The following is a 27,397-nucleotide window of genomic DNA, read 5'->3' as shown; positions in this document are numbered from 1 at the left end:
TTGGTTTCTGAGATATTAACATTATTTTTAGGTCATCTAGAGTTCATCATCCCCCATATCGCTCCAAAACAAACCAAAGTGGGCTAATTCGTTAGTGCTCCGTTTGTGCAGGTTTGTGCCGTTAAAATTTCGTTTGTGCAGTTTTGGTTTCTGAGATATTCAAAGTTATAATTTGGCCGATGGCGTCACCGTCACCCTATCATGTTCCAAATCAAACCTAAGTGTGGCCTACTTCTTTTAATTCTTCTGATTCTCAGCTGTTGTACAATGTGTACATTTTGTTTTGAACTTCAATAAAGACTTAGAACAAGAAAAAATGTGTCTCATTTCAAGAAATGTTTTAAGATAGCAATGTTTTTTCACGAACGTAGCGTTCTCTCCACAATAATTGAATCCTGCTAATAAAGGACATGCAGCCTGACCCTAACGTAATGTGTATAACCTGTTCAACTGTGCTTTGATTTCGGAGGTGGTCTGAAGAATTATATTCACATTGTTGATGTACTGTCTGCTGATTATGCAGCAAACGTGTAAAAAAATTACATGAGCCTATAACGGCCAATTTGCTAGTTGAGCATTAATTTGATTTTACCTTGTTCAAAAATCAAAATCGGGGTTGAAAAAATTCCAAAAATGACTTATTCAAAACGATTTGAGACCACTAGAATATTAACGAGAGGTTGAAATTACACTTGCTCTGCCGCCAAAACAAGATCGGGGGTGGTGGGGGAGGGGGCTCACTACAGTGTGGGTGGAGCCAATCCCAGTTGTGTGAGAACTATGTCAAAGTTCGCAAAACATGTGGAGCTTTTCAAAATCCTTGAAGCCCATACACATTTAATGTAAGAAATTGGATGAAATGAAAGTCGTTGCATTGAAAATATATTTACTAAATATTAAGTACATTACTTGGATGAACTTTGAAATAATGACACATTTCCGTTTTACTCTGCAAAAACTTTGCTCAAGCAACTAGCAAATTGGATGTTATAGGCTCATGTAATTTTTTTACACGTTTGCAGTATAATCAGCAGACAGTACATCAACAATGTGAATAATTCTTCAGACACCTCCGAAATCAAGCACAGTTGAACAGGTTATACACATTACGTCAGGGTCAGCTGCATGTCCTTTATTAGCAGATTCAATTATTGTGGAGAGACGCTACGTTCGTGAAAAACATTGCTATCTTAAAACATTCTTGAAATGAGACACATTTTTCTTGTTCTAAGTCTTTATTGAAGTTCAAACAAATGTACACATTGTACAACAGCTGAGAATCAGAAGAATTAAAAGAAGTAGCCACACTTAGGTTGATTTGAACATGATAGGTGACGGTGACGCCATCGGCCAAATTATAACTTTGAATATCTCAGAAACCAAAACTGCACAAACGAAAATTTAACGGCACAAACCTGCACAACGGAGCACTAACGAATTAGCCACTTTGGTTTGTTTTGGAGCGATATGGGGGATGATGAACTCTAGATGACCTAAAAATAATGTTAATATCTCAGAAACCAAACTGCACAACGAAATTAACGCACAACCTGCACAACGAGCACTAACCATTCAGACTATTGCTGGATTTTTGACGTGGTGGGTGTCAGCTTCACGCAGTCATAAAACACCTATTTAAATTGTTGAAAATTGACTAATATAACTATGTGTGTATCACTTTAAGAGCTCAGCAAGGTGTCTGAGTAATGTCTGCTGTGATTGGTTCATTGGAATTTCAGGCTACCAATAGCCGTTACTGTTGTTAGAGCACATGTTCAGTGTTAGATGATTAGCAAGTTGACGGGAGTAATTGTTTGTTCAAGACATTGTTCAAGAGCCTGGGAGCGTGTAAATGAATAAAAGTAAGTTAGTTTGTATTTAAGTAGGATTTAAATATCTGTACAACTTAATATACATATGGCAATTTATAGAGTTAATATTATGACAATGTGGTTTGTGGATTATTTGCTGCCATCTGCTGGACAAATTAGGAATAACCATTTAGAGTGAGTAAAATAATAGCTTTCATTTTGGTTTGCTTTCTGTATTTCTTGTAGACCACTCTCAGCTCTATTAAAGAAAGTTTGGACCTGCAATCTCTCCTCTCATCCTTTACCAGATGCTCGTGGTGGCTGTACCTTAAGAACTAACTCTATTCATGAAGGGAGCACAACATTAATACTTGATAAATTTTACCAATACTAAAAGCAGAACAAATTCTTTCTTCTACTTTACTTCCATCTCTGTGCTACAACCTGCTGTGCACAGAGATGTTCAGCCTATGTGAGCATGCTGAGTGATGCTAATCTGGATTGAAGCTTCAGCAACATTATCAGCTTTGTTGCAACATAACGAGGTTTCTCAGGGTGTATCTTAACTTTAGATCTTCAACTGGGAAAAGTTGTTTATTTCAAAGAGCTAAAATATTTCCCTCAAAAGATAACCCCCTGGACGTTAGCCCATATTGCTTATGTCAGAAACTACCACTCTCTGCACCATTAAACATATCAATTGAGGCAATCCCTGACGGTAAATAACGCTCAACTATGAACACTGACCATGGAGAAACAGCAGAGTGCAGCTGGTGTCGGTGGACGGAGCTCGATCCAGAACAGAACAGTGACGAGCCTGGATGCGTCCTGCTTCCCTGTGCACAAGGCGCACACTTTGACTGTTCTCACCCCATCTCCCACTACATGAAGCCAGGCAGTCTGACACCATGGCACACATTACAGCTGCCACTGTGAACGAAAACGATCAAAGAGCGATGTGCATGCTCTGCGTGCTCTTTCGTTCTTGTGTTTAATTTATTTGTTAATTTAAAAAATATCGATGTACATAATTAAATAAAATAATGATAGCTACTGCAGTGTACGCAGAGCATTACAGAAGCAAAGAACGGGGTAATTGAAAACAAGATAATTACTTATTTTCGTCATAACTTGTGTATGGTGACGGTTGGACTTCTTAATGCGCATGCGCAGGCATGGTACTCACTGCATGTATGCTATTCTGACAGCATATCTGACAGAACAATGCTGTCAGTGACACTCCAGTCCTGTCAAATAAGTAAAGAGCCGTTCAAAGAATCGGACTGTTCCTGAATGCCACATAACTATATTTCTGGCTTTTGTTGTCATATAAATGCGACAAATTAGTCAACACCTCCGCACAATAATCAAGTGCAGTGAGTGACAACTTCTTTTTTTTATCACAAATGCGCATGTGTCTCTGTACTGCTAGCGTGCTAACATCACGTCAGCGGAGCTTACCTTTCTTTGACCTACTTTTCTAAGTGATGGAAAAAGTTTGACGTAGTCCTCACCGTCTGTGAAAGCGAAGCGCTGCTGAGTTAGCTGTCGCCATCGGATTTCTTATAATTTATGCAGCCCTATTCTATTACTGACGATTAGACAGACATCCTCTGCCGCTGAGAGGAAACTACTGTGCATGTCCTGGAGCGCCGCGTGAGAGTGAAAGGTGGGGAGAGGGAGGGGAAGGGGGGAGTAACAGAAACACATAATTGCTTGGATCTTTATCGGTGCGTTTTGCATCCACTGAAAACATAGACGTTAACAAACAAACTGGACATTATGCTGCACATTTAGTGATATTTTTACTGCTGCGGTCTTGACTGGTCTTGAAATAAAATCCCGAGTCCTCAACGCCCGAGACCGAGACAAGACCGAGACCAAATGCGGTCGTGACCGAGACGAGACCGAAACAAGACCATCAAAAAACCGATCTCGAGTACTACAACACTGGTTTATCAGCAGATGATTTTTGAATATTAGTGTTTGATGAAAGTGGAGTCCTACCTGAGCTGCAGAGACACAGAAGCAGCATCAGAGCTGTTTGCTCCATGTTTCCTCTGATGTGGAGTGAAGCTTCGTCTCTTGATGTGATCAGGATGTGGCTCCAGACTCTGAAGACTTCCTACTTTAAGCTTTTTTATCTGCTACTTCCTGAACGTCGTCACAGTTCAGGTCTTTGACTGCTTTCAAAGACAACGCCTCCTTCCTAGGAGCTCATCATGAAGATGGGTTCAAACTGGGCCTACTGGGATTCAGAGGTTTCACCAGTCAGTCTCTGTTGTTCCTGTGTTTAGTTCAGTCCTTGTTCTGCTTGTGGCCGGAGTGGATCCAGGTGTGTCATCCACTGAAAGGGAACCTGATGTTGTTGGCAGCAGTAGCTCAGCTTCCCTCCAGGAAGGGGTCACAGCTGGACAGAAATGAGCCCAGGTGTAGCTGCTATGAAGAGGAGAAACAGAGAGAGAACATGAACTGAATGTCAGCAATGACTGCAGACAATGCAAGGATGGAGAAAGAAGCAGAGGGAGAAGTGGTCAGTTATTCCTCCAGGAGGATTCCTGGAACATCTTCAGATTATAAATCTGGAATATTTCAATAGATTTCTTTTTCATAAAACATTTTTCTGTCATTTATTTCAGATTAAGTCTTTGACCATCAGAGCAGAAAGGCTTCATAGAGGCAGAGGGAAATCTAAACATGAATCTGGATGTTCAGCCTCTGTGAGCTGCGTGAGCTGAGTGATGCTAATCTGGACTGAAGCGTCAGCAACATTATCAGCTTTATTGCAACATAACGAAGTTTCTCAGGGTACATCTAGAGTTCAGATCTTCAACTGGAAAAAGTTGTTTATTTCAAAGAGCTGAGATAATTTAGGCCCATAAAACTAAAAACATATTTTATTTAGAATATTAAACTCTACCAGCTCCTTTATGTTGCTGCAGCAACATGCATTCATATTAGCTGAACCTCTGCAGCTCTGACCCTATACTCGAGACTAGTTGGGCCAATGTTTGATAGTCGGGTCGGGATTCTGTGGTGCATTTTTAATAAGCTTGCATTAGAGTCTAAGAAAGCGCTTAACAGCCAGAGTTTGTAAATAAATTCAGGATCTCGTTACGATACACAAAAGTCGTTGAAACAAGAAAACTCATTATGATGAGAGGAGAAACTTGTTAAATGGGAAAATTCATTATCTGTTAAAAACATTATTAAAACAAGAAATTTCATAAAACCGAGATGAAATACTCGTTAAAATAAGGAAAACTCACTAAAATTTGTAATAAGATGAAAAAGTATTAAAATGAGAAAAGTCAGGAGATTTAAAACTTGTTAAAATGAGAAAACATTTTATATGAGACAAATAAAGCATTTAAAGGAGAAAACTCTTTATAACAAATTAGAGCTTTAGCATTAGCTTCCACTAAATACCATGTCAATGTAGCACGTTAGCATTAGCAGCGTAATTGTTTATGATTTTATGATTAGTGTGTTTGGATTAGCACAGCTAACATCCTGGTTAGCGGTGTCCAGTATTGCTTAGAACAGTGGTCCCCAACACCCGGTCCGTGGACCAATTGGTACCGGGCCGCGCAAGAAATAGTGAAATATTTCCGTTTTATGTATTTGAGTCTGGAGGATCTTTTATTTTGAAAATCCTTTAACCGGATTCTCTCGTTACTTGCGCGCCAACACTGAGGCCACAAGCAGCAAAATGAGTAAGAAACAGATCAGATGTCTTTGGAAAGTTTCTTTGCACAGGGGAAAAGGCCCAGAGAAGAGGCAGGAGAATGGATTCATCCCAGACCAAGAGGTGAGTCCCACATTACAAGCCGCTCTGCGTAATATGCGGGGACCGGCTGCTAATGAGGCAATGAAGCTTCAAACTGCTTCGCCACGTAGAGACCAAGCAGGCTGTGGATATAAGCAACACTTTGGGTGTCATTGTCTCTCATCACTCCCAGATGGAACCGTCTGGTTGCAGAGAAACAAGCTCAGGGCTCCCGTTAGTCATTATCCTGAGTTAAAATTTTCACGAAAGTAAAATGTTCATTTTTGTGGCGCTTCTGTATCTTATTTTGAAGGGATATAAACGTTACCATAGCGACCAGAGTCAGAGCGTTTGGGCAGTGGTCGAGAGGAGATGAGTAGAGCTTGTGAGTCTTAAGTCTGGTTTAGACAAAAAGATTTAAGAATTGTCGGCCGATTCTCCAAACCTCTGTGACCACAGAGCTGATAAAAGTCCAACAGGTTCGATCGGTTCGTGTGTCCAAGGCAGGAGCAACACGACCCGATTCCAGTCACGAACATCTCGATTCCAGAGGATAATCCAATAAAACCCCCAACATAGCGGGAATTTAGAATAACCAAACACGGATGACGATGTAGAAGCAATAGTGATAGTTTGTGTTGGTGTTCTGTGTGAATGGAACACCAACACAATTTTGCTTGTGTAATCTTGTGTTGGAGACTCAAAATGCAAACCCTCTGATATATTAAATGACTTGCGTTTGATGCTTAAGTTCAGTGAAAAGGGTGTTGACACGTTTTTCACTTTGTTTGAAAGAGTTGTAGACACAAGAGATTGGTCTGATTCAGACCGCATCATTTTGCTTCAGTGTGTTTTGGTTGGTCATGCTCAGGAAGCTTTTTCTATGGTGAGCTTGAATGATGGCCAAGATTATGCTAAGGTTAAAGCTGCAATACTGAAAGCATATAAATTAGTCCCTGAAGCATACAGACAAAAGTTTAGAAACTGGAAAAAAGGTGACAAAACTTTTGTGGAGTTTGCAAGAGAGTTGGAAATTCATTTCAACCGATGGTGCACTTCCTCAGATTAAAACACTTGGTGATCTCTGTAATTTAATGATTTTGGAACAATTTAAAAACTGTTTCCCATAGTATTGCAGTGCACATTAATGAACAGAAGGTTAAAAACGGTGTCAGAAGTTGCAGTCTTGGCTGACGATTGTCTTGACACATAGATACAAGTGCAGATCACGCAGTTGGAAGGAGCGTTCCAAACTGGCATTCAACACATTCTGGAGGTTCTTTTTTGGATTGCAGTAACCATGATCTTGACAAAATTTGTAATTATTGTCACAGAAAAGGTCATTGGAAGAAAGACTGTGCTTTGCTGAAATCCAGAAATAAAAATGGAACTCGGGTTAAACCAGCAGTGTTTGCTGCATCAGTTTCTGTAAAGATTCCTCACAAAATGGCTGAAGTGTCATCTTCTGGAAAACCTGACTTGAGTTCCTACAAACCATTTCTGTTGGAAGGACAATGTCATGCTTGGTCTAATGTTTTTAGCCCACATGCAGAAAAACTCACAGAGAGATGGATGTAAAGGGTGTTTATTGTAAAATACAAAAAAATCAAACAAGTAAGCTTGACAAGAGAGGTCAGCGGGTCGGAGTCCGGGTGCGTCTGCACACAAGGGAATAGAGCAGTCAGAATGGTTTCACACAGGGTGAGAAAAGGAGATAACCACTGGCCGGGAGTACAGTTCTTACTTGGAAAACAAGTGGAAAATGACGGGTGGAGGTACGGGGTTCCAGACAGTGGAGAGAGCTAATGGAGGCAGACTGGGGAAGGACCAGGCGTTGGAGGGTGGCAGGTCAGGTGTGCCCCCACAGGGGAGCAGCAGAGCTGGCAGCAGAGGCGTCACGGAAGGTTTCTCCTGGACTGGTGGGCTTGAGGAAACCAACCCCAAGGGCCTCGAAGGGTTCCTGAAGGAAAGGTCACAAGAGTAGGGTGAGAACCTGAACAAACTCAGGTCAAAACACAAGAAGACTTAGGCTAAGCACGCTGAGGAGCTAGAGTACCAAAACTGGCAAACACTCTGGCAAGGAAGTCCTTCTTCTTCTTGTTCTTCTTTTAGGTTTTAACGGCAGCTTGCATCCATTTATGTTGCACTACTGCCCTCTATTGACTCCTACCAACTACCCCTCAAATTCTCTTAAAGATCCCAGTGTTTTTTAAAAAACGAAAAATCTTCATTTTCCCCTCAATACTATTCAATTGGTCGATTACCTTCTCAAATACCAATTCCCTACTAACACCTAGTTCCGTTTTTAATAATCTTCTTTGGCTTTCATACTTTCTACATTTGATCAAAACATGTTCCACTGATTCTACATCACCACACCATCTACATAAACCAGTAAGGTGTTTCCCCATCTTAAAAAGAGTTCCATTTAGGAAACTATGCCCAGTTCTTATTCTATTTATAATTACCTCCTCCCTCCTGTTTATTCCTCTTATCCTTTCTACATCGATTGTATTTTGTATCCTAAATAAATGTCTATCATTTATTTCATTTACCCACCTAGCTTCCCATATCTTTTTGCTTTCTTTCAAAATTATACTTTTACCTTCAGATTTAGATAACTTTATTTGCATATCAATATCATCTTTTTTAATCGTCTCCTTAGCCAGCCTGTCTGCTCTTTCATTCCCTATAACACCTACATGAGCAGGAGTCCAGAATAATATAACATTTTTATTTTGTTCACATATCCTATGATGAACCGCCATAATCTCATATAGAATATTTTGATGATTTCTTGTACGTCCCTTTCTGATACTCATCAACGCAGATAGAGAATCACTGCAAACTATTATTTTATTCCTATTAGTTTCCTCCACCCATTCTAAAGCTACTAAAATAGCACACAATTCCACTGCGAATACACTCAAATAATCAGATGTTCTTTTTGAAATATTAATCTTTAATTCAGGAATCACTACAGCTATACTGGTTGCTTCACTTTTAGGGTCTTTCGACCCATCAGTATATATTTGCAAGTAATCATATTTATTCTGCATTTGATTATAAAATTCTTGGCGAATATCTAGTGTGTTCCTTTTCTTAATATGTGTTAGTGAACTGTCTACATTAATATATTTCCAAGTCCATGTAGGTCTCACAGGCCACAATACAGTTGGACTAAATTCCTTATAATATACATTACAAATTTTCGCTGTATCATCCCCAACCCACCCAAAGCTATCAATTTGTTTCTTTCCTCTTTCCCAACACTTTTCTAATACTTTCTTGACCGGGTGATCTGCATTATGTCCTTTTAAACTTATCCAATAATTGACCATTAGCTGTTGTCTTCTAATGCATAATTGCATTTCTCCTGACTACTTGTAAAGCACATACTGGCGTTGATTTAACTGCCCCTAAACAAATTCTCATTGCTCTGGCTTGAATCACATCTAACTTTTTTAACCTAGTTTTGGCTGCCGATCCATACACTACACTCCCATAATCTATTCTTGATCTAATTAGTGACACATATATACTTTTTAGGGAATCAAAACTTGCACCCCATGTCAATCCTGCTAAACACCTCATAATGTTTAGAACCTTTTTACTTTTCTCCATAATATGTTCTATGTGATTTCCCCAAGTTAGTTTCTTATCAAAAACTACACCCAAAAACCGAAACCAATCAACCCATTCTAACTCTTTCCCATACAAATACAACTTTTTATCAACCCCCATTTTCTTATTTGTGAAAAACATTACTTTTGTCTTTTCAATTGAAAATTTAAAGTCCCATTTTACCCCCCTCTTACTCACTTTATCTATACCTTCCTGAAGTTTAATAAAAAGATGTTCCACATTTCTTCCCCTTTTCCATAATGCTCCATCATCAGCAAAAAGTGACTTACCAAAACTGATAGATAAATCTTTAAAAATGTAATTTTTCATAACTAAAAATAATGTTGGACTTACCACACTTCCTTGAGGGTTTCCATTTTCTATTTTACATAATTTAGAAACATGATATCCGATTTTAACTTGAATATTTCTATCCTGTAAAAAAATCCCATATCCAATTAAACATATTACCTCCTATACCTATCTGATGTAATTTAATCATTAACCCTTCCCTCCATAGCATATCACATGCTTTTTCCACATCAAAAAACACAGCAACAACAGTTTCCTTATTAATTTGAGCTTTTCTAATATCATCCTCTAAACATAAAATAGGATCTATTGTTCCTCTCCCTCTACGAAAGCCACTCTGATAAGGAGCAATTAAATGTTTTGACTCCAAATATTGTGTCAATCTCTCATTCATCATCCTTTCCACCAGTTTACACAAATTAGATGTTAAAACTATTGGTCTGTAATTTCCAGGGTTACTATGATCTTTCCCAGGTTTCTTCAACGGAATAACCATAGCTTCCTTCCACTTACAAGGCAGTCTCCCTTCCTTCCAAATCTTATTGTATAAAATTAGTAATTTATTTTAAACTTTCTCACTTACATGTCTTAACATAATATAACACACTTCATCTTTACCTGGAGCACTATTCCTAGTTCTATCCAAAGCTCTTTTCAGCTCTCCAATAGAGAAAGGATAATTCATCAGATCATTATTACTCTTTCTTCTTAAGATTCCATCATTTTCCTTTCTAGTTCTCTCCCTTCCCTCTATTTCATTAACTGATACATTTTTCCCACTATGAATCTCTACAAATGCTCTCACTAACATATCAGCCTTTTCCTTGTCAGTTACAGCAACTATATCATTTTTATTTAGTATAGGATAACTCCATTCCCTTCCATCTCCTCCCATTTTTTGATCATCCCCCAAACATTCCCTAGTTTTGTACTACTGCCAATTGTGTCACAGAAACCTCTCCAGAATTCTCTTTTTGTCCTTCTTATTGTTCCCCTGACTTTTGCTTGTGACTTTTTATATTCAATTAAATGTTGAAAATTATGAGACCTTTTAACCAATTTAAATGCTTTATTTCTTTCTCTAACTGCTTTTCTACACTCTTCATTCCACCATGGAACTAACTTTCTCCTATTTTTCCCTGATGTTTTTGGAATAGACTCCTCAGCAGCAGTTAAAATACTCTGACTAATCTCTTGGTTCTTACTTTCAATACTCTGATCATTTTTAATATTTAAAAATTTCCTATCACATAAGTTATAAAATTCCTCCCAATTTGCTTTCTCAAATATCCACTTACCTCCTATCATTTCAGGTCTATGAACCTTATTTTGCTGATTATAATGTAGTGATCACTACCAAATGTCTTATTTTTAACTTGCCAATCACATAATGGAGCTAAACAGCTAGAAACAAATGTCAAATCTAATACAGATTCCTTACCTGAATTTATATCAATTCTTGTCTTCTTACCATTATTCAAGCAAACCAGATTATTACTATCTAGAAATTCCTCTAACATTTTCCCATTATAATCTACTTTTCCACTACCCCATAATGAATGATGTGCATTAAAGTCTCCACACCAAATAACATTTCCTTTCATATTCATCTCTTCAAGTTTGCTTAACTCAAGCTTTTTACAAGGATTGTAAAAAATTAAAATCAACATTACCTTCTCTTCCACCCATATTTCAGTTGCAACATACTCCAAGTCTCTTTTCCTTCTAATAATTTTATATGGAATACCTTCCTTAATCAAAGAAAGACATCCTCCCCCATTTCCTTCTTCTCTATCATATCTAACTGCAATATATCCATCCATTTCAAAATCCAAACAAGGCCTCAACCAAGTTTCCTGTATACAAATATCAGGTTTCTCTTTTAATTCATAAACTGTTTAAAATCTTGCCCATTTGACCAGACTCTTTGCATTCCATTGTAAGATTGAGACTATCCTTCTTGACTTGCTTGACTACACAGCTCTCCCCTTATGTCTTCCCACCGAATATTCTTTAAGTCTAAGCTATGGCATGCTGCCTTCACAATAATCTGAATCCTTTCCGTTTTTGATTTCACGTCCGATGTTGCATTTATAACTCCTGCAATAAAAGTCACCATTTTCTTTTTTTCCTTTTCTATTTTCTTTTCAATCATTTCCATAATTTTTGAGATTATTTGCTTTTCACCTGTTAGAGATTTCCCATTTTATTTCTCTTTCTCAACTACTTTACACGCTTCTGCATATGTTACTTTCTGCATAACTTTCGTTTTCTGTATAGTTGTTTGTCGTTTCATTACTTCGCATCCCCAAAAAGCAACACTATGCTCTCCTCCACAACTACAGCACTTTGGTTTAACTCCAACTCCACATTTACCATATTCATGGTCTCCAGAACATCGGGCACATCTCCTTTTCCCTTTACACATTTTTGCAACATGGCCAAATTCCTGACAGTTGAAGCACCTCACTGGTTTGGGCACGTATTCCCTGACACTAAATCTTATCAAACCAAAGAAAACCTCCTTTGGCATTTCTTTTGTTTCAAACTCCAACAACACAGTTTCTGTTTCAACCTTCTCTGTACCCCTTGTCATTCTCCGTGCTCCCTTTATTTCCTTGTTTCTTTCTTTCAAATTCTCAACTAAGTCCTTCATGTTAACACTCAACGGCACTCCTGTGATAATTCCTTTGCTTTCATCATTTCTTTTTTCACCCACTTTAACAACTGCTCTGACTTTAACTTTACACACCCATCCAAGCTTTTTTGCCTTTTCAACTTGCCCTTCCGAATTACATCCAATCAAAAGGTTTCAGTCTCTCAGTATTTTAGCATATTTAATTTTCCCCAACATGTGTTTTTAGTGCTTTTGTTAGTTTAATTGGATCAATCTTCTTGACTCCTTCTCCTTCATCAAATCTTATTATAATGTTCAGGTTTTGTCTTTTTGGTGGTTCTTTTCCTTCCTCAATTCCATCATTATCGGTGTCTTCAGTGCTTTCCTCATTTCCTTTTTTCCTCTCTTTCGGCAGCTCGCTACTTCTTTCCACCCTTTCCCACCAAGTCCCACTCTATCTTCATTCTGCCCACTCCTTCCTTCCTCTTCACTACACTCCATACTATTACAGTCACTTCTTTCTAAATCCAACGTTGTCATGTTCCAATTTAAATCACATTTATCACCAGACGACTCTCGTCTCTCCGTCTCTCAGCGTGGTCGGCAACCCGTGTGTAGTGGCTCGTGTCCACCCTGGCAAGGAAGTGTTGACTGTTTGCTGCTTATATACTCCTCCAGCCGATGATTCCCCTCAGGTGCGGATAGTTGAGAGTCTGCGGGCACGCCTCTCCAGCAGAGTCACCCAATGGCTCCCTCTGGTGGACTGGTGAAGAACTGAAAAGGAAACACTAATCCCCACCACCTGGAACCTAACAGACAAGTTTCTTTGGTTGGGAGTGACATTAAGGTGCCAGTTACTATCTTAAGAGATACTGGTGCATACGATTCATTCATTTTGGGATCTGTTTTACCTTTTTCAGATGAGTCTGATACTGGATTATCTATACCGGTGTTGGGTATGGCCATGTCTGTGTTTTGTGTTCCAGTACATAAGCTCGTGCTCCATTCAGAGTTGTTTGAAGGAGAAGTAAGGATGGGTGTGAGACCAGCGCTGCCTGTGAGGGGTGTTACAGTTATACTGGGGAACAATATAGCTGGAGGGAAAGTCTGGCCTGATCAACCAGGGTCTCCAGTTGTGGTTTCAGTACCTTTGATCAGCAGTGGTCCTGATGAAAATGAAAATCACACCCTGACATTTTTCAAGCATGTGCTGTGACACGGGCAATGAAAGCATCCAGTGATGTTCATCAGGATGAAGACTTCGGAAAAGATGAATGCTTTTCCTCTTGTTTATCTAATATTCCTGTCTATTTCACAGAATGATCTGGGACAGGAGCAAAGATCTGACCCCACCATACAGCATTTATTTCAGTCTGCATTACCTGCTGAGGAGATGCAGAGCTGTGCTCATGGATACTTTGTTGAAAACAAGATATTGTTAAGGAAGTGGATGCCTTGTGGTGAGAATGCTATTGGGGAGCCAGTTTATCAGGTTGTGGTGCCTTTGAACTGGCGTGACTTAGTCTTGCAGGTGTCCCATGACGAATCAGGACCCATGGGAGTTAGAAAAACCTATGACCGCATTTTGAGGAATTTTTTTGGCCACGACTGAAAAAAGATGTTTTAATATTAAAACTTGTCAAACCTGTCAGCTGACTGGTAAACTCAATCAAATCATAAACCGGGCACCACTGTATCCTATTCCTACTATTGGTCAACTATTTTAGCACTTAATAATTGATTGTGTGGGACCTCTTCCCCCTTCACATTCAAGTGTAAAGTATCTTTTGAATGTCAATGTGCCAAAGTACCAGGTATCCAGCAGCATATCTGTTGCACACTTACTACAAAGTATGTGGTGTGAGCTCTTATACAGTTTATTCGTATTTTTAGGATACCTAAAATCATTCAGAGTGACCAAGGATCTAATTTCTCCTCTCATTTGTTTGCACAGGTTTTGCAGCAGCTGCACATTAAGCACAACCAATCCACAGCATACCATGCGCAGAGCCAAGGAGCACTGGAACGATTTCATCAAACATTAAAATCTTTGCTCCGTGCTTATTGTGTTCAGATTAATGCTGATTGGGAGGATGGTCTACCCTGGTTGTTACTTGCAGCAAGAGAAGTAACACAAGAGAGTACGGGCTTTAGCTCTAATGAATTGGTGTTTGGTCATACTGTGCGTGGTCCGTTAAAAGTTTTGAGAGATGAGTGTCAGGATGCTGAACCACCACAAAACCTGTTGGCTTATGTTAATGGGTTTAAGCAGAGACTCTTTACTGCCACTCAGTTGGCAAAGAGAATCTATCGTCTGCACAGGAAAAAAAAATGAAGCGTTTGTATGATTAGAAAGCTGAACGTCGTGTTTTTCTTTCAGGTGACCAAGTACTGGCTTTACTTCCTCTTGTGACTTCACCATTTCAGGCCAAATTTTCTGGTCCGCACACAGTTTTGAAACAGCTGTCTGACCAAACTATCTCATTGCAACTCCAGAAAGACGGAAGAAACGGCGAATAGTTTATGTCAACGTAATGAAACCTTATCATGTTCGTGCTGATAATGTCTTGGTGGATGAAGTTCACCCTGTGCATTGCTGAAACAGTGACATCTGCTGGCAATGAAGGGAATGGTGATGGGTTGCCTGTTCCAGATTCAGCCATGTTAACTGGTCGACTCAAGAATTCTGAAGTATTGGAAAGCATAGATACTGTGCTATTTGCCAGAATCTCAACGCTTTGAGTTGATTCAGTTGATAAAATCCCATTCTGATTTATTTGCAGATGTCCCATCCTGCACGCACCTGATCGAACATGATATTGAGGTGGGTAATGCACAACCCATAAAACAGCAGTTTTACAGGGTTAACCCAGAAAAACGTAAACATCTGGATGCTGAGGTTGACTACATGTTAAAAAATGGCATCGCTCAAGCATCATGTTCAAGCTGGTCTTCACCTTGCTTACTTGTTCCAAAATCAGACAAAACCTATAGATTTTGTTCCGATTTCAGAAAAGTCAATAGCATAACTAAGCCTGATTCATATCCTTTACCTTGAATGGATGACTGCATTGACCAGATTGGTTAATGCTAAATTCATCAGTAAAATAGACTTACTAAAAGGTTATTGGCAGGTCCCTTTAACTAAAAGGGCACAAGAAATCTCTGCCTTTATTACACCAAGTGGCTTATATTCATACAATGTTATGCCTTTTGGCTTGAGAAATGCGCCAGCAACTTTTCAGCGCTTGATGAATAAAGTTGTTGGGTGTTTAGAAGGCTGTTCTATGTATTTGGATGACGTTGTTGGCTATTTTGATGGTTGGTTATCTCACATGGAACGACTCACTGCTTTGTTTGATCGTTTGCGGGATGCACATTTGACAGTAAATCTGGCCAAATGTGACTTTCCTCGAGCGACTGTTGCTTATCTTGGTCATCAAGTGGGTCAAGGTAAAATACGTCCAGTTTGTGCAAAGGTTGAAGCGATTGAAAAATATCCACTACCAACGACTATAAAGGAACTCATGAAATTCTTGGGTTTAGTGGGATATTATAGAGCTTTCTGCAGAAACGTTTCCACTGTGGTTGCACCTCTGACAGACCTTCTGAAAAGCAATGTGAAAGCAATGTAAAATACATTTGGTCCTCTGTCTGTCAGCAGGCTTTTGAAGATGTGAAGATGATGCTGTGCAATTCTCCTGTCTTGTTGGCTCCTGATATGAATAAGCCTTTTCAGCTCCAGGTTGATGCCAGTCATGTTGGTGCAGGGGAGTCCTTTTGCAACTGGATGACTTTTCAATTGAAAGACCTGTGAGTTTTTTTCTAAGAAGTTTAACAAACACCAGCTGAATTATTCAGTCATTGAAAAATAGACCCTTGCTCTTATTTGGTCTTTACAGCATTTTGAGGTCTATGTAGAATCAGGGCCTCTGACTGTTTTCACAGATCACAATCCTTTGACCTTCTTGAATTCTTTTCGCTGCCCAAATCAAAGACTTGTGAGATGTTCATTGTTTCTGCAATCTTTTTCCTTAGATATTTATCATATCAAGGGGAAGGATAATGTCATCGCGGATGCTTTGTCAAGAGCACCAAGTCAGTAACTTTTTTTTTTCTACCCTTTTCTCCTTACCTGTCCAACAGTCACTTCAAGGTACCGGTCGTTGAGTTTTGGATGGGATCGGGGAGGATCTAAGTTTTGTTTCATTTCAGCTGGTCTGAGATATTAGTGCACTTAATTTTGTTTCTCTATTTCTCCAGATGTTAATGCAGAGGTTGCCCAAGGTTCCAGTGGGGACCCTGTCTTGAAGAGGGGGGGTGTTGCGGCCCAAGGCCTTGTCTGTTACTACCCAATAGTAAGTCCCGCCCACTCCCACAACTCTTTGGACTCAGTACTGCCCAGTTCTCTGTCTAAAAGGTCTGGAAAACCCCAGAAACTCGAGTCTTACCCTAGAGATAGTTTGTGGAGAATTATCTGTTTAAACTGGGGTCGGAAAGGACTCGTCTAGCTCTGACTACCTTCGATCCAGAAGTTATGACCCTTTACAGTTGAAGAGCAATCCGCTGAGTAGCCTTCATGGCGGCATAACCCCTACAACCACTCCTGTTAACGGTAGCTCCTCTCCTAAAATAACGGCACTTGTTAACGGCTAGATTAAGTTTAGTGACTTAGATTCAAGTCCCAGGGTCATTATTTTAACACTCACCAGAGTAAAACACAAAGCCACCCTGTTTTTAGGATCATGTTTGTTAACTTTACCACATTTAGGAGAACCAACAATAATTAAGACTGACACAATTAAACTCACTGTTCACAATTCTCATTAGAATTTTAGAATTACAATTTTATTAAGCAAGCTTTAGCAGGGGCATATGACAACAGATTAAATTCCCAAGAGTTATAAAAGAAGCAAAAATATAATGAAATCAACTAGGATTAATCACATCCTATCCTTGTTCTCATCCCTAACATGTTTCACTAAATTCACTGAGCGAGGCTTTTGGGGGAAGCTGGTCAACTCATACCCGATGGTTCTTGGTCTCGGCAGCTGTAATCTTTAGATGTCCTTGGTCAGAGTCTTTGTCCAGCCAGAGCAAAGTCCTCTTTACTGAAGAGAAGCGGAGAGAAGACTCACGCTGTCCTTTGAACGTGCAGACTCTTTGTCTTTGTAGGACCTCCGTCTCTTATCCAAGTCGGCTGCTACTGGGTTGAGAGCGTTGGGTAGAGGCAGAGGAGTCGGTTGGATCTGGAACCGGAGTTGGTGGCCGGTGGAACTTGTCCCTTCTTATCGGCGTGAAGTCTTTGAGCTTTTTCCTCGGTCCCGGGTGTGGTCCTCCGCTGGTCTTTAGCCTGCTTCTCTTGTTGACTCCTCTTCTGTGCCGGGGATGAAGAACACTCTTTTTCCCTCGTACATCAGTATTTATGCCCTGTGTTTTCATGGAACCCGCCCATCGCATTATGTCATTACCTGATGTCATGCAAGGCAGGGCTGCCTGCAGAAAGTACCGGGCTCTTCCTCAAGCCTCTAATGACTCATTCCTGCCTCCTCGCTTCATCGGGGCATTTCCCTTATTTTCCGTTGACCATCTGTTTCTAATTCTGCCCCACCCTTGCTTCTCGCTCACTCATTTGATGACTCATCCTTCGGTTCCTCGCCTTTCGCTCAGTGAGGAGTGTTTGCTTTTTCCTTACCCCAGTCTTCATGATTTTAGTAATAAATGATAACCATACATAGTCATGTTAATCGTTGTTAACTCAAAAGTATAACCTTCAGTTTTCCATAATGTAATAAAATCAACTGATTAAGAGTACAGAGTATACATTATTATAACATTCACTTGATTAAAAGTATAGAATATATGTTTTGATCATACACTACAGACATTTCTTCATTGGCATGTGTATTATCACTTTATAATCACTTATCACTTATAATCATCATTTAATCATTATACAGGGTATACTGTTATTCCTCAGGCCTTTATTCCGTTTTTCTGCGTGCACCTAGACAGATCTCACATACTCATATCAGATTTCACGACAGCCTTTTCCTCTGGGTCTCTAACATCCATATCTTTGGACTTTCTAATTGGTGCTGATTGGAAGTGGAGGCAGCTGGCCAGTGTCTCCAGATGACGATCCACCTTAAGACACACCACTTCCTCTGACAGGGCAGCTCATTCTTTCTGTCTCCCTGCCACTCTATCCCTTTCTTTCCCAACCAGTTATGATTTTTGTTAAATAAATTCCCTTTTAAGTTATCCCTTGTGTTGCTTCCCTTTCATTTGTTGTGGTTTAAGAGCCAGACCATAACAAACAGACTGAGGAAAAACCGTATAAAAACCAGAGAGAATATAAATTCTTTGTCAATATTTATTTGAAGCTTTACAGCATTTGGAGTCTCTGCTCACTGAACAGTCAGGAGAAAGAGCCTCCAGCAAAACACAGCAAACTGTTTATAGGAAACGTTTCATTTAATTCACACAGTTTAACAATCTACTTGGCTACAAAACACACTGCAAGCAAACACATTTTATTTCATAAACAAATCAAACATTATGGCTGTCATAAGAATGAAAAAAGAAAATATTCTACGACTTTATAATAATCCAGAGTTCAGAGAAACAGCTTCAGAAGACTTTCCCATGATCACAAGCTTTACACAAGAACCATAACACTGTTATGCATTGATCCACTCATAATCATAGTAACCATAAAATGTTCCATCCCATCTGCAGGCTAAGACAGACATGTAGCCGACGTGTTTGTTGCTACCTGTACTTGGTCTGCCAGTCACCAGAACCTCATTATTCACACAGAGTTCGTTTGTCCTTTACAAAGCTGTTGAAATACTAATTATATGCGTCCATGAATTTCAGCCAGTGAAGCTCGTTTACAGCGTATGCACTCTTCGTGCTGATTGGTAGTTAACGTTATCGTAGTAGGAGATCAGAGGCAGCTTGTCCACATCGTCTGACATATTTCCCTCCTCCGTCTCATACAGGTTGATCCCGACGGCGGCCATTTTGTTCATGTATCTCTCTCTCGGAATTTGGTCAAGAGTGTCCACATGTTTTCTGGTTGTTGGTCTTGAAGCCATGGGTCCACTAAGCATTGTACATGCACTTCCCTACTAAGATGGCGCGGATCACTTCTGGTTCAGACTTGATGGAACTGGATGTATTGGATGGGTTATCATGGCAGTGAAGACATACACCACCTACAGGCAGCTCACAGTATTACAAGCCAGGATCAACTGTGTTGCATTTGTCACAATTCAAAACCCCAACTAAGACGAGGACACAAACTGGGTTCAGGGCCTGAATGGAATTGGCCACCTAACCTTTGACCCCAAATATCCTATCATATGCTATCCTTGCAAGGTTGATGAAGAGCAGATTTTGATGAAGTGGGTTTTCTGTTACATTTCGTTGAATGTTTGCTTTGTGTTCCCTTCTTTTATAAGTTTTACTTTAGTAGGTTTAGTCCAGATAAAATTTCTGAATGTTGAACTTCCTTCCTGCTGCAGGAGCACAGAGACGTTTCATCATAGATACACAGACGGATAGATTTCCAGGAGTCTGAAACATGTCTCTGCTCCTTCCTGTGGATGTGAAATGAAGATCCTTTTCTCCTGGTTCCTTCAGACTGCAGGCTCCTCCTCTAAGCTGCCTTCAGCTCTGGATCCTTCATCATGATGGTTGTTTTCTGCTCCAGACTTCTGGTTTCTCCTGGCCTGGAAACAGAGGATGGTTCAGCTTCAATGCAAGAACTTTCCCAGCTGAACACATCATGCATGATACATGCAGTACCTTAAAGTAGAGGACCAGGACTGATCCCGGCAAACCCAGCAGGACGACAACCAGTCTGATGATCAAAGCAGTGAGATAGTCTGAAACCGAACGAAACAGATTCAGGATCAGCTTTCATCAGACGAGTCAAACCAGAAATTTACAATAATCATATAGACCCTTGTTTTCATGCTGCCTGTAGATCTGATCATGAACATTAATATCATCAATCCTCCTCTCTGACCTCATGAATGAGGCAGACAGCTGCTGGTTCACCTGAAGCAGAACTTCTCCTGATGGACTCCATGAGTTTATCTGAGACAGTGAGGTTGAGAGGCTGGCTCACAGAGGAGAAGTTATGGGAGAAAACGTAGACGTGGTAAAGGCAGCGGTAGGTTCCTTGGTGGGCGTGGCCAGCAGCAGCGAACAGGAAGAGGGCGGAGTGATTAACAGCTGGCAGGGTGTGGTTCAGAGTGTAGTTAGAGGAGCTGAAGATGAGCTGGAAGGAGCCGCCTTCATACTGAGGCCTGATGGAGCACATGATGCTGAAACCTGAGCCAATGAGGAGCTCAGACCCCTGCTTTCTGGCTGTGGAGACCCCGTCAGTGGAGGAAGAGAGGAAGATGAGCGGCTCAACCAGCAGATCTGGGAACGCAGAGGAAACACAGAGACAACTGGATCTAATCTGAGGTGGAAAACAAGATGGCATGAGAACGAGACAGGAGCTCATCACACTGGTTACCATGGTTACTAGCATGTTTATACATGGTTACTAGCAATGTTATGACAGATTTTTAGTCTGTGAGTAATATTTAAACCATTTTTAGCTTCCCTCTCCTCCAGGTTTCAGGTTCTTAGTTAAAGGTGACGGTTTCTCTGCAGACATCTGGAACCTGATGAAGAAACATTTTAAAACACATAAATATGAGAGTTCAGAGTTACCTGAGCAGATTAACTCATAGCTCCAAACACTGTTTCTATCATAAGGTAAACATTTCTTTAATGTAGATCCTGACTGCAAACAGTCAGAACTGATCCTCCAAACTGGTCTCTCTGAAGCTTCCATTGATTTTCTTACTGAAACGGCAGAACCACAGTCCAGTTCAGCACAAACTACAGCAGCTGAGTTCTTGTCCCAGTCACCACCCTCAACATCCACTGGTCTCCAGTCTCCTTGTTGTTTCATCTCCAGTCTCCCGGCACATCGGCTGGTCTCTCCCACCAACCTGATGGGCGCTTGATGTGAGCAGAGACAGAGAGTTCATTAATGCAGGAAGTGAAGCAGTGAACAGCAGCAGGTCTGCAGATCCTCCTCTACCTGAACAGGTGAGTCCAACAGCTTGACCAGGTGAGCAGCTGTTTCTAACTGAACTCTCCTGCTGCTGCAGGTCAGCAGAGCAGACTCACTGCCTTCACACAGGAACTCTCTGCTCCCCACTGGAGCCTCTGCTGCTCCATAGAGCGCCCCCTGGAGGACTGAAGGAGGCCCACAGCCAATCTCCCTGCAGACCACCTCTGCATCCTGCAGGTCAAAGTCTTTTTCACACACTGAGGACCACGACTGGTGGTCTTCACCTCCAGTCTGCCTGAGCACCGGTTGGTCCCTTGAACCAGCCTGACTGAGTCTGTGGATGCAGAAAGAAAAAAGTTTAAAATCCTTCAGAACTTTATTTTTTTAAACAGACATGGAAACATCTCTGGGTTTGATAAAAATACAAAGAAAATGTAAAGAAAACCAAACTAGAAAAGTTCAGAGCCTCAAAGGTGGAGAGAAACTGACTGTTCCTTTAATTTTATCATTCATTTTATTTCTGCTGAATTTATCATATTTTTGGGACATAAATATGTTCAGAAACTCATTAATAGTTAAACAATCTTTGTTCCTTGTGTAATTGTTAATATTTCAGTGGAATAAAAATAAACATAGCAAAATTTCTCAACAGCGCCCCCTAGTTCAGTCAGGCCAACAACCAGAACAAACAGAAGGTTTTCCTGCTATTTGCACTAAAAACAGGAAGTCCACCATTTTGGATAAAAAGTTCATTTTCTGTAGATTTTCAGGTTTTGAAAATATCTGATTTCCTTGAACTCCTGGGATTTTGATGCATCGACTTCAAAGCAGCAGAGATTAAAAGTTATTAAAATGATGAGTTTTGTTCATCTATTTGGGCTAAACTGAGAACTTTATCTGGATATTTAAATTATTTTAGTTTCCCTCTCCTCCAGGTTTCAGGTTCTTAGTTAAAGGTGACGGTTTCTCTGCAGACATCTGGAACCTGATGAAGAAACATTTTAAAACACATAAATATGAGAGTTCAGAGTTACCTGAGCAGATGAACTCATGGCTCTGATCTCTGTTTCTATCATAAGGTATACAGTTCTTTAATTCAGAGCCAGACTGCAAACAGTAAGAACTGATCTCCCAAACTGGTCTCTTTGAAGCTTCCTGTGATTTTCTTACTGAAACAGCAGAACCACAGTCCAGTTCAGCACAAACTACAGCAGCAGCTGAGTTCTTGTTCCAGTAAGGACCCTCAACATCCGCTAGTCTCCAGTCTTCTTGATGTTTCATCTCCAGTCTCCCGGCACATCGGCTGGTCTCTCCCACCAACCTGATGTTGACTTGACCTGAGCAGAGACAGAGAGTTCATTAATGCAGGAAGTGAAGCAGTGAACAGCAGCAGGTCTGCAGATCCTCCTCTACCTGAACAGGTGAGTCCAACAGCTTGACCAGGTGAGCAGCTGTTTCTAACTGAACTCTTCCTGCTGCTGCAGTTCAGCAGAGCAGACTCACTGCCTTCACACAGGAACTCTCTGCTCCCCACTGGAGCCTCTGCTGCTCCATAGAGCGCCCCCTGGAGGACTGAAGGAGGCCCACAGCCAATCTCCCTGCAGACCACCTCTGCATCCTGCAGGTCAAAGTCTTTTCACACACTGAGGACCACGACTGGTTGGTCTTCACCTCCAGTCTGCCTGAGCACCGGTTGGTCCCTTGAACCAGCCTGACTGAGTCTGTGGATGCAGAAAGAAAAAAGGTTTAAATCCTTCAGAACTTTATTTTTAAACACACATGGAAACATCTCTGGGTTTGATAAAAATACAAAGAAAATGTAAAGAAAACCAAACTAGAAAAGTTCAGAGCCTCAAAGGTGGAGTGAAACCGACTGTTCCTTTAATTTTATCATTCATTTTTATTTTTGCTGAATTTATCATATTTTTGGGACATAAATATGTTCAGAAACTCATTAAAAGTTAAACAATCTTTGTTCCTTGTGTAATTGTTAATATTTCAGTGGAATTAAAAATAAACATTGCAAAATTTCTCAACAGCGCCCCCTAGTTCAGTCAGGCCAACAACCAGAACAAACAACAGGTTTTCCTGCTATTTGCACTAAAAACAGGAAGTCCACCATTTTGGATAAAAAGTTCATTTTCTGTTGATTTTCAGGTTTTGAAAATGTCTGATTTCCTTGAACTCCTCCTGGGATTTTGATGCATCGACTTCAAAGCAGCAGAGATTAAAAGTTATTAAAATGATGAGTTTTTGTTCATCTATTTGGGCTAAACTGAGAACTTTATCTGGATATTTAAATTATTTTAGTTTCCCTCTCCTCCAGGTTTCAGGTTCTTAGTTAAAGGTGACGGTTTCTCTGCAGACATCTGGAACCTGATGAAGAAACATTTTAAAACACATAAATATGAGAGTTCAGAGTTACCTGAGCAGATTAACTCATGGCTCCTATCACTGTTTCCATCATCAGGTAAACATTTCTTTAATTCAGATCCAGACTGCAAAACAGTCAAACCTGATCTCCCAAACTGGTCTCTCTGAAGCTTCCTTTGAGTATCTTGCTGAAACAGCAGAACCACAGTCCAGTTCAACACAAACTAGAGCAGCAGCTGAGTTCTTGTCCCAGTAACGACCCTCAACAGTCACTGGTCTCCAATCTTCTTGATGTTTCATCTCCAGTCTCCCGGCACATCGGCTGGTCTCTCCCACCAACCTGATGTTGACTTGATGTGAGCAGAGACAGAGAGTTCATTAATGCAGGAAGTGAAGCAGTGAACAGCAGCAGGTCTGCAGATCCTCCTCTACCTGAACAGGTGAGTCCAACAGCTTGACCAGGTGAGCAGCTGTTTCTAACTGAACTCTTCCTGCTGCTGCAGGTCAGCAGAGCAGACTCACTGCCTTCACACAGGAACTCTCTGCTCCCCACTGGAGCCTCTGCTGCTCCATAGAGCGCCCCCTGGAGGACTGAAGGAGGCCCACAGCCACTCTCCCTGCAGACCCCCTCTGCAACCTGCAGGTCAAAGGCTTTTTCACACACTGAGGACCACGACTGGTTGGTCTTCACCTCCAGTCTGCCGGAGCACCGGTTGGTCCCTTGAACCAGCCTGACTGAGTCTGTGGATGCAGAAAGAAAAAAGGTTTAAAATCATTCAGAACTTTATTTTTTTAAACAGACATGGAAACATCTCTGGGTTTGATAAAAATACAAAGAAAATGTAAAGAAAACCAACTAGAAAAGTTCAGAGTATCAAAGGTGGAGTGAAACCGACTGTTCCTTTAATTTTATCATTCATCTTTATTTCTGTTGAATTTATCATATTTTTGGGACATAAACTCTTCAGAAACTCATTAAAAGTCAAACAATCTTTGTTCTTGTGTAATTGTTAATATTTCAGCGGAATTAAAAATAAACATTGCAAAATTTCTCAACAGCGCCCCCTAGTTCAGTCAGGCCAACAACCAGAACAAACAACAGGTTTTCCTGCTATTTGCACTAAAAACAGGAAGTCCACCATTTTGGATAAAAAGTTCATTTTCTGTAGATTTTCAGGTTTTGAAATGTCTGATTCCTTGAAGTCCTCCTGGGATTTTGATGCATCGACTTCAAAGCAGCAGAGATTAAAAGTTATTAAAATGATGAGTTTTTGTTCATCTATTTGGGCTAAACTGAAAACTTTATCTGGATATTTAAATTATTTTAGTTTCCCTCTCCTCCAGGTTTCAGGTTCTTAGTTAAAGGTGACGGTTTCTCTGCAGACATCTGGAACCTGATGAAGAAACATTTTTAAAACACATAAATATGAGAGTTCAGAGTTACCTGAGCAGATTAACTCATGGCTCCAATCACCGTTTACATCACCAGGTAAACAGTTCTTTAATTCAGATCCTGACTGCAAACAGTAAGACCTGATCAACCAAACTGGTCTCCATGAAAATTCCTCTGAATTTCTTGCTGAAACAGCAGAACCACAGTCCAGTTCAGCACAAATTACAGGCAGCTGAGTTCTTGTCCCAGTCACCACCCTCAACAAACATTGGTCTCCAGTCTCCTTGTTGTTTCATCTCCAGTCTCCCGGCACATCGGCTGGTCTCTCCCACCAACCTGATGTCTTGACCTGAGCAGAGACAGAGAGTTCATTAATGCAGGAAGTGAAGCAGTGAACAGCAGCAGGTCTGCAGATCCTCCTCTACCTGAACAGGTGAGTCCAACAGCTTGACCAGGTGAGCAGCTGTTTCTAACTGAACTCTTCCTGCTGCTGCAGGTCAGCAGAGCAGACTCACTGCCTTCACACAGGAACTCTCTGCTCCCCACTGGAGCCTCTGCTGCTCCATAGAGCGCCCCCTGGAGGACTGAAGGAGGCCCACAGCCAATCTCCCTGCAGACCACCTCTGCATCCTGCAGGTCAAAGTCTTTTTCACACACTGAGGACCACGACTGGTTGGTCTTCACCTCCAGTCTGCCTGAGCACCGGTTGGTCCCTTGAACCAGCCTGACTGAGTCTGTGGATGCAGAAAGAAAAAAGTTTAAAATCCTTCAGAACTTTATTTTTTAAACACATGGAAACTTCTGGGTTTGATAAAAAATAGTAAGGAAATGTAAATAAAATCAAACTAGAAAAGTTCAGAGTATCAAAGGTGGAGTGAAACCGACTGTAAATAGGATTATTTTTCTTTTTAAATTTGACCAGTTGCTAACGTTTGTCCATGACATGCAATGCACCAGATCCACACTAAGAAGTTTACTGGAAGTTTCCTGGGCTGCAACCATGATATGGAAATAATCTATTACCAAGCACTGTTAGATGAAGTCACTCCATCAGGTTTATCGCATATTGTGCACAACACAGAGAGAATATAAGACGATCAATAGTGAAACATTTCTGATTGAAAACTCTCCAGGCAGAGACAACATGAGTTTTATACCAAGGCTGAGGGAGAGACGGTCTGGTTCTCATGCAGCTGCAGGAAAACATCTCCCAACCTTGTGCATGCAACCCAAATAGCTTCACTTGGTGAGAGTTCACCAGCATTTAGAATGAAGACAATATAACCAGCAGATTTTACCTTACAATCATTTGTCCACCACAAAACAGAGACGAGCCGAATGAGGCGGCTGTTGATGTTAATTCAGTATTTGGACGTGTGGCCAACATGGACTGAACTTCCTCTGCTGCCATTGTTAAAACTACAGACAGACTGTGATTCTAAAATAACACAGAAAATCAAGGTCATCGTTCAAGCTTCTCCTTCTGTTCGCTGATTGGTCCAGTAGAAAATCTACCAGAGGGAATCCAGGTGAAGGGGAAGAAGCCCAGACTGAGCTGGAAGTGAGAATCTTTTTAAAGTGGAGTTGGAAGCAGAACAGGAAGGAAATGGCCAGGATATGGAATCACCTGAACAGATGATCTGTAGATTGTTGCTCTCATCTCTTTGTATCAACACCACAGATCCACAGTGGAGCTGTCTGCAAGCTACAGCTGCTGATGTATGGTTCCAGTCCCAATATTTCACTGGTTTCCAGTCTCCCAGGTCCTTCTTCTCCAGTCGGCCACCACAGCGACTCCTTCCTGCTACCAGTCTGACTTCATCAGACAGCGCTGGAAGAAACAACATTTACTGTTGGGTTACAACAAGCAGAGACAGATTGATTTAGGATGTGTTGACAGGATCCTGTTGATGGAGTTTATTTGATCTTCTCTTAGAGGCAGAGCTATCAGGGATGGTTCTGATCAAAGCATCTTTATGCTGGAATGGCCTAGTTAAAGCCCAGAACTAAATGTTATTTATGCTGTGTAGTAAAACCTGAAATGTTTTTGTTATTCACCTTTTCTATCCATTTATATTTATGTCTTTACTGAGACCAACCAAAGTCAAATTCATTGTTTTTGTGTAAAAGTTGTCAAATCCAGTTGATTCTGGTCCTGATTCTGGTTCTGGTTCTGATTCTGAGTTCAGAGCAGTCTACCAGCTCATCAACTTTGTAGATGAGCTGGTAAATAACTTCCATCATGAAATTTCAGATGTCATTGATTGCATTGGCCCCATTAAAGTGAAGGTCGTGTCTAGTAGGAACAAATCTCCATGGAGAAATATGCAAACAGATCTGCAAGACAATTTTGCCGTAGGGCCGAACGTAAATGGAGTAAAACTCAATTTTGTTTTTTATGAAATCTATTAAG

At 40.7% G+C, this 27,397-nt stretch overlaps 1 protein-coding gene and 1 pseudogene across 1 annotated transcript; both read right to left on the bottom strand.

The window, feature by feature from the left end:
* LOC145554490 (scavenger receptor cysteine-rich type 1 protein M130-like) overlaps window positions 1–26,982 on the bottom strand; it is a 35,710-nt pseudogene extending 8,728 nt beyond the window's left edge.
* On the bottom strand, window positions 19,636–20,695 carry LOC145554491 (uncharacterized). The gene is made up of 3 exons (XM_081614345.1): window positions 20,204–20,695; window positions 19,949–20,028; window positions 19,636–19,872 (listed from the first exon to the last, which is right to left on the bottom strand). The coding sequence occupies exons 1-3, from the start codon at window positions 20,682–20,684 to the stop codon at window positions 19,780–19,782; spliced, it is 654 nt and encodes a 217-aa protein (XP_081470471.1). The 5' UTR covers window positions 20,685–20,695; the 3' UTR covers window positions 19,636–19,779.
* Window positions 26,983–27,397: the final 415 nt, after the last annotated feature.

Source organism: Poecilia reticulata, chromosome 13, assembly GCF_904066995.2.
Source record: "Poecilia reticulata chromosome 13, P_reticulata-male-v2, whole genome shotgun sequence".
Taxonomy (NCBI): domain Eukaryota; kingdom Metazoa; phylum Chordata; class Actinopteri; order Cyprinodontiformes; family Poeciliidae; genus Poecilia; species Poecilia reticulata.
The sequence above is the reverse complement of the archived record's forward strand: the minus strand, read 5'-3'. Positions and strand labels throughout refer to the sequence as shown.

Excerpts from the sequence above, each read along its gene's own strand:
- LOC145554491 (XM_081614345.1), bottom strand. The coding sequence starts at position 20,684 with ATGCTAGTAACCATGGTAACCAGTGTGATGAGCTCCTGTCTCGTTCTC. Across the intron at positions 20,029-20,203 it reads CAGGAGAAGTTCTGCTTCAG|ACTATCTCACTGCTTTGATC; the intron begins GTGAACCAGCAG and ends GTTCGGTTTCAG. Across the intron at positions 19,873-19,948 it reads TCCTGGTCCTCTACTTTAAG|GCCAGGAGAAACCAGAAGTC; the intron begins GTACTGCATGTA and ends CTCTGTTTCCAG.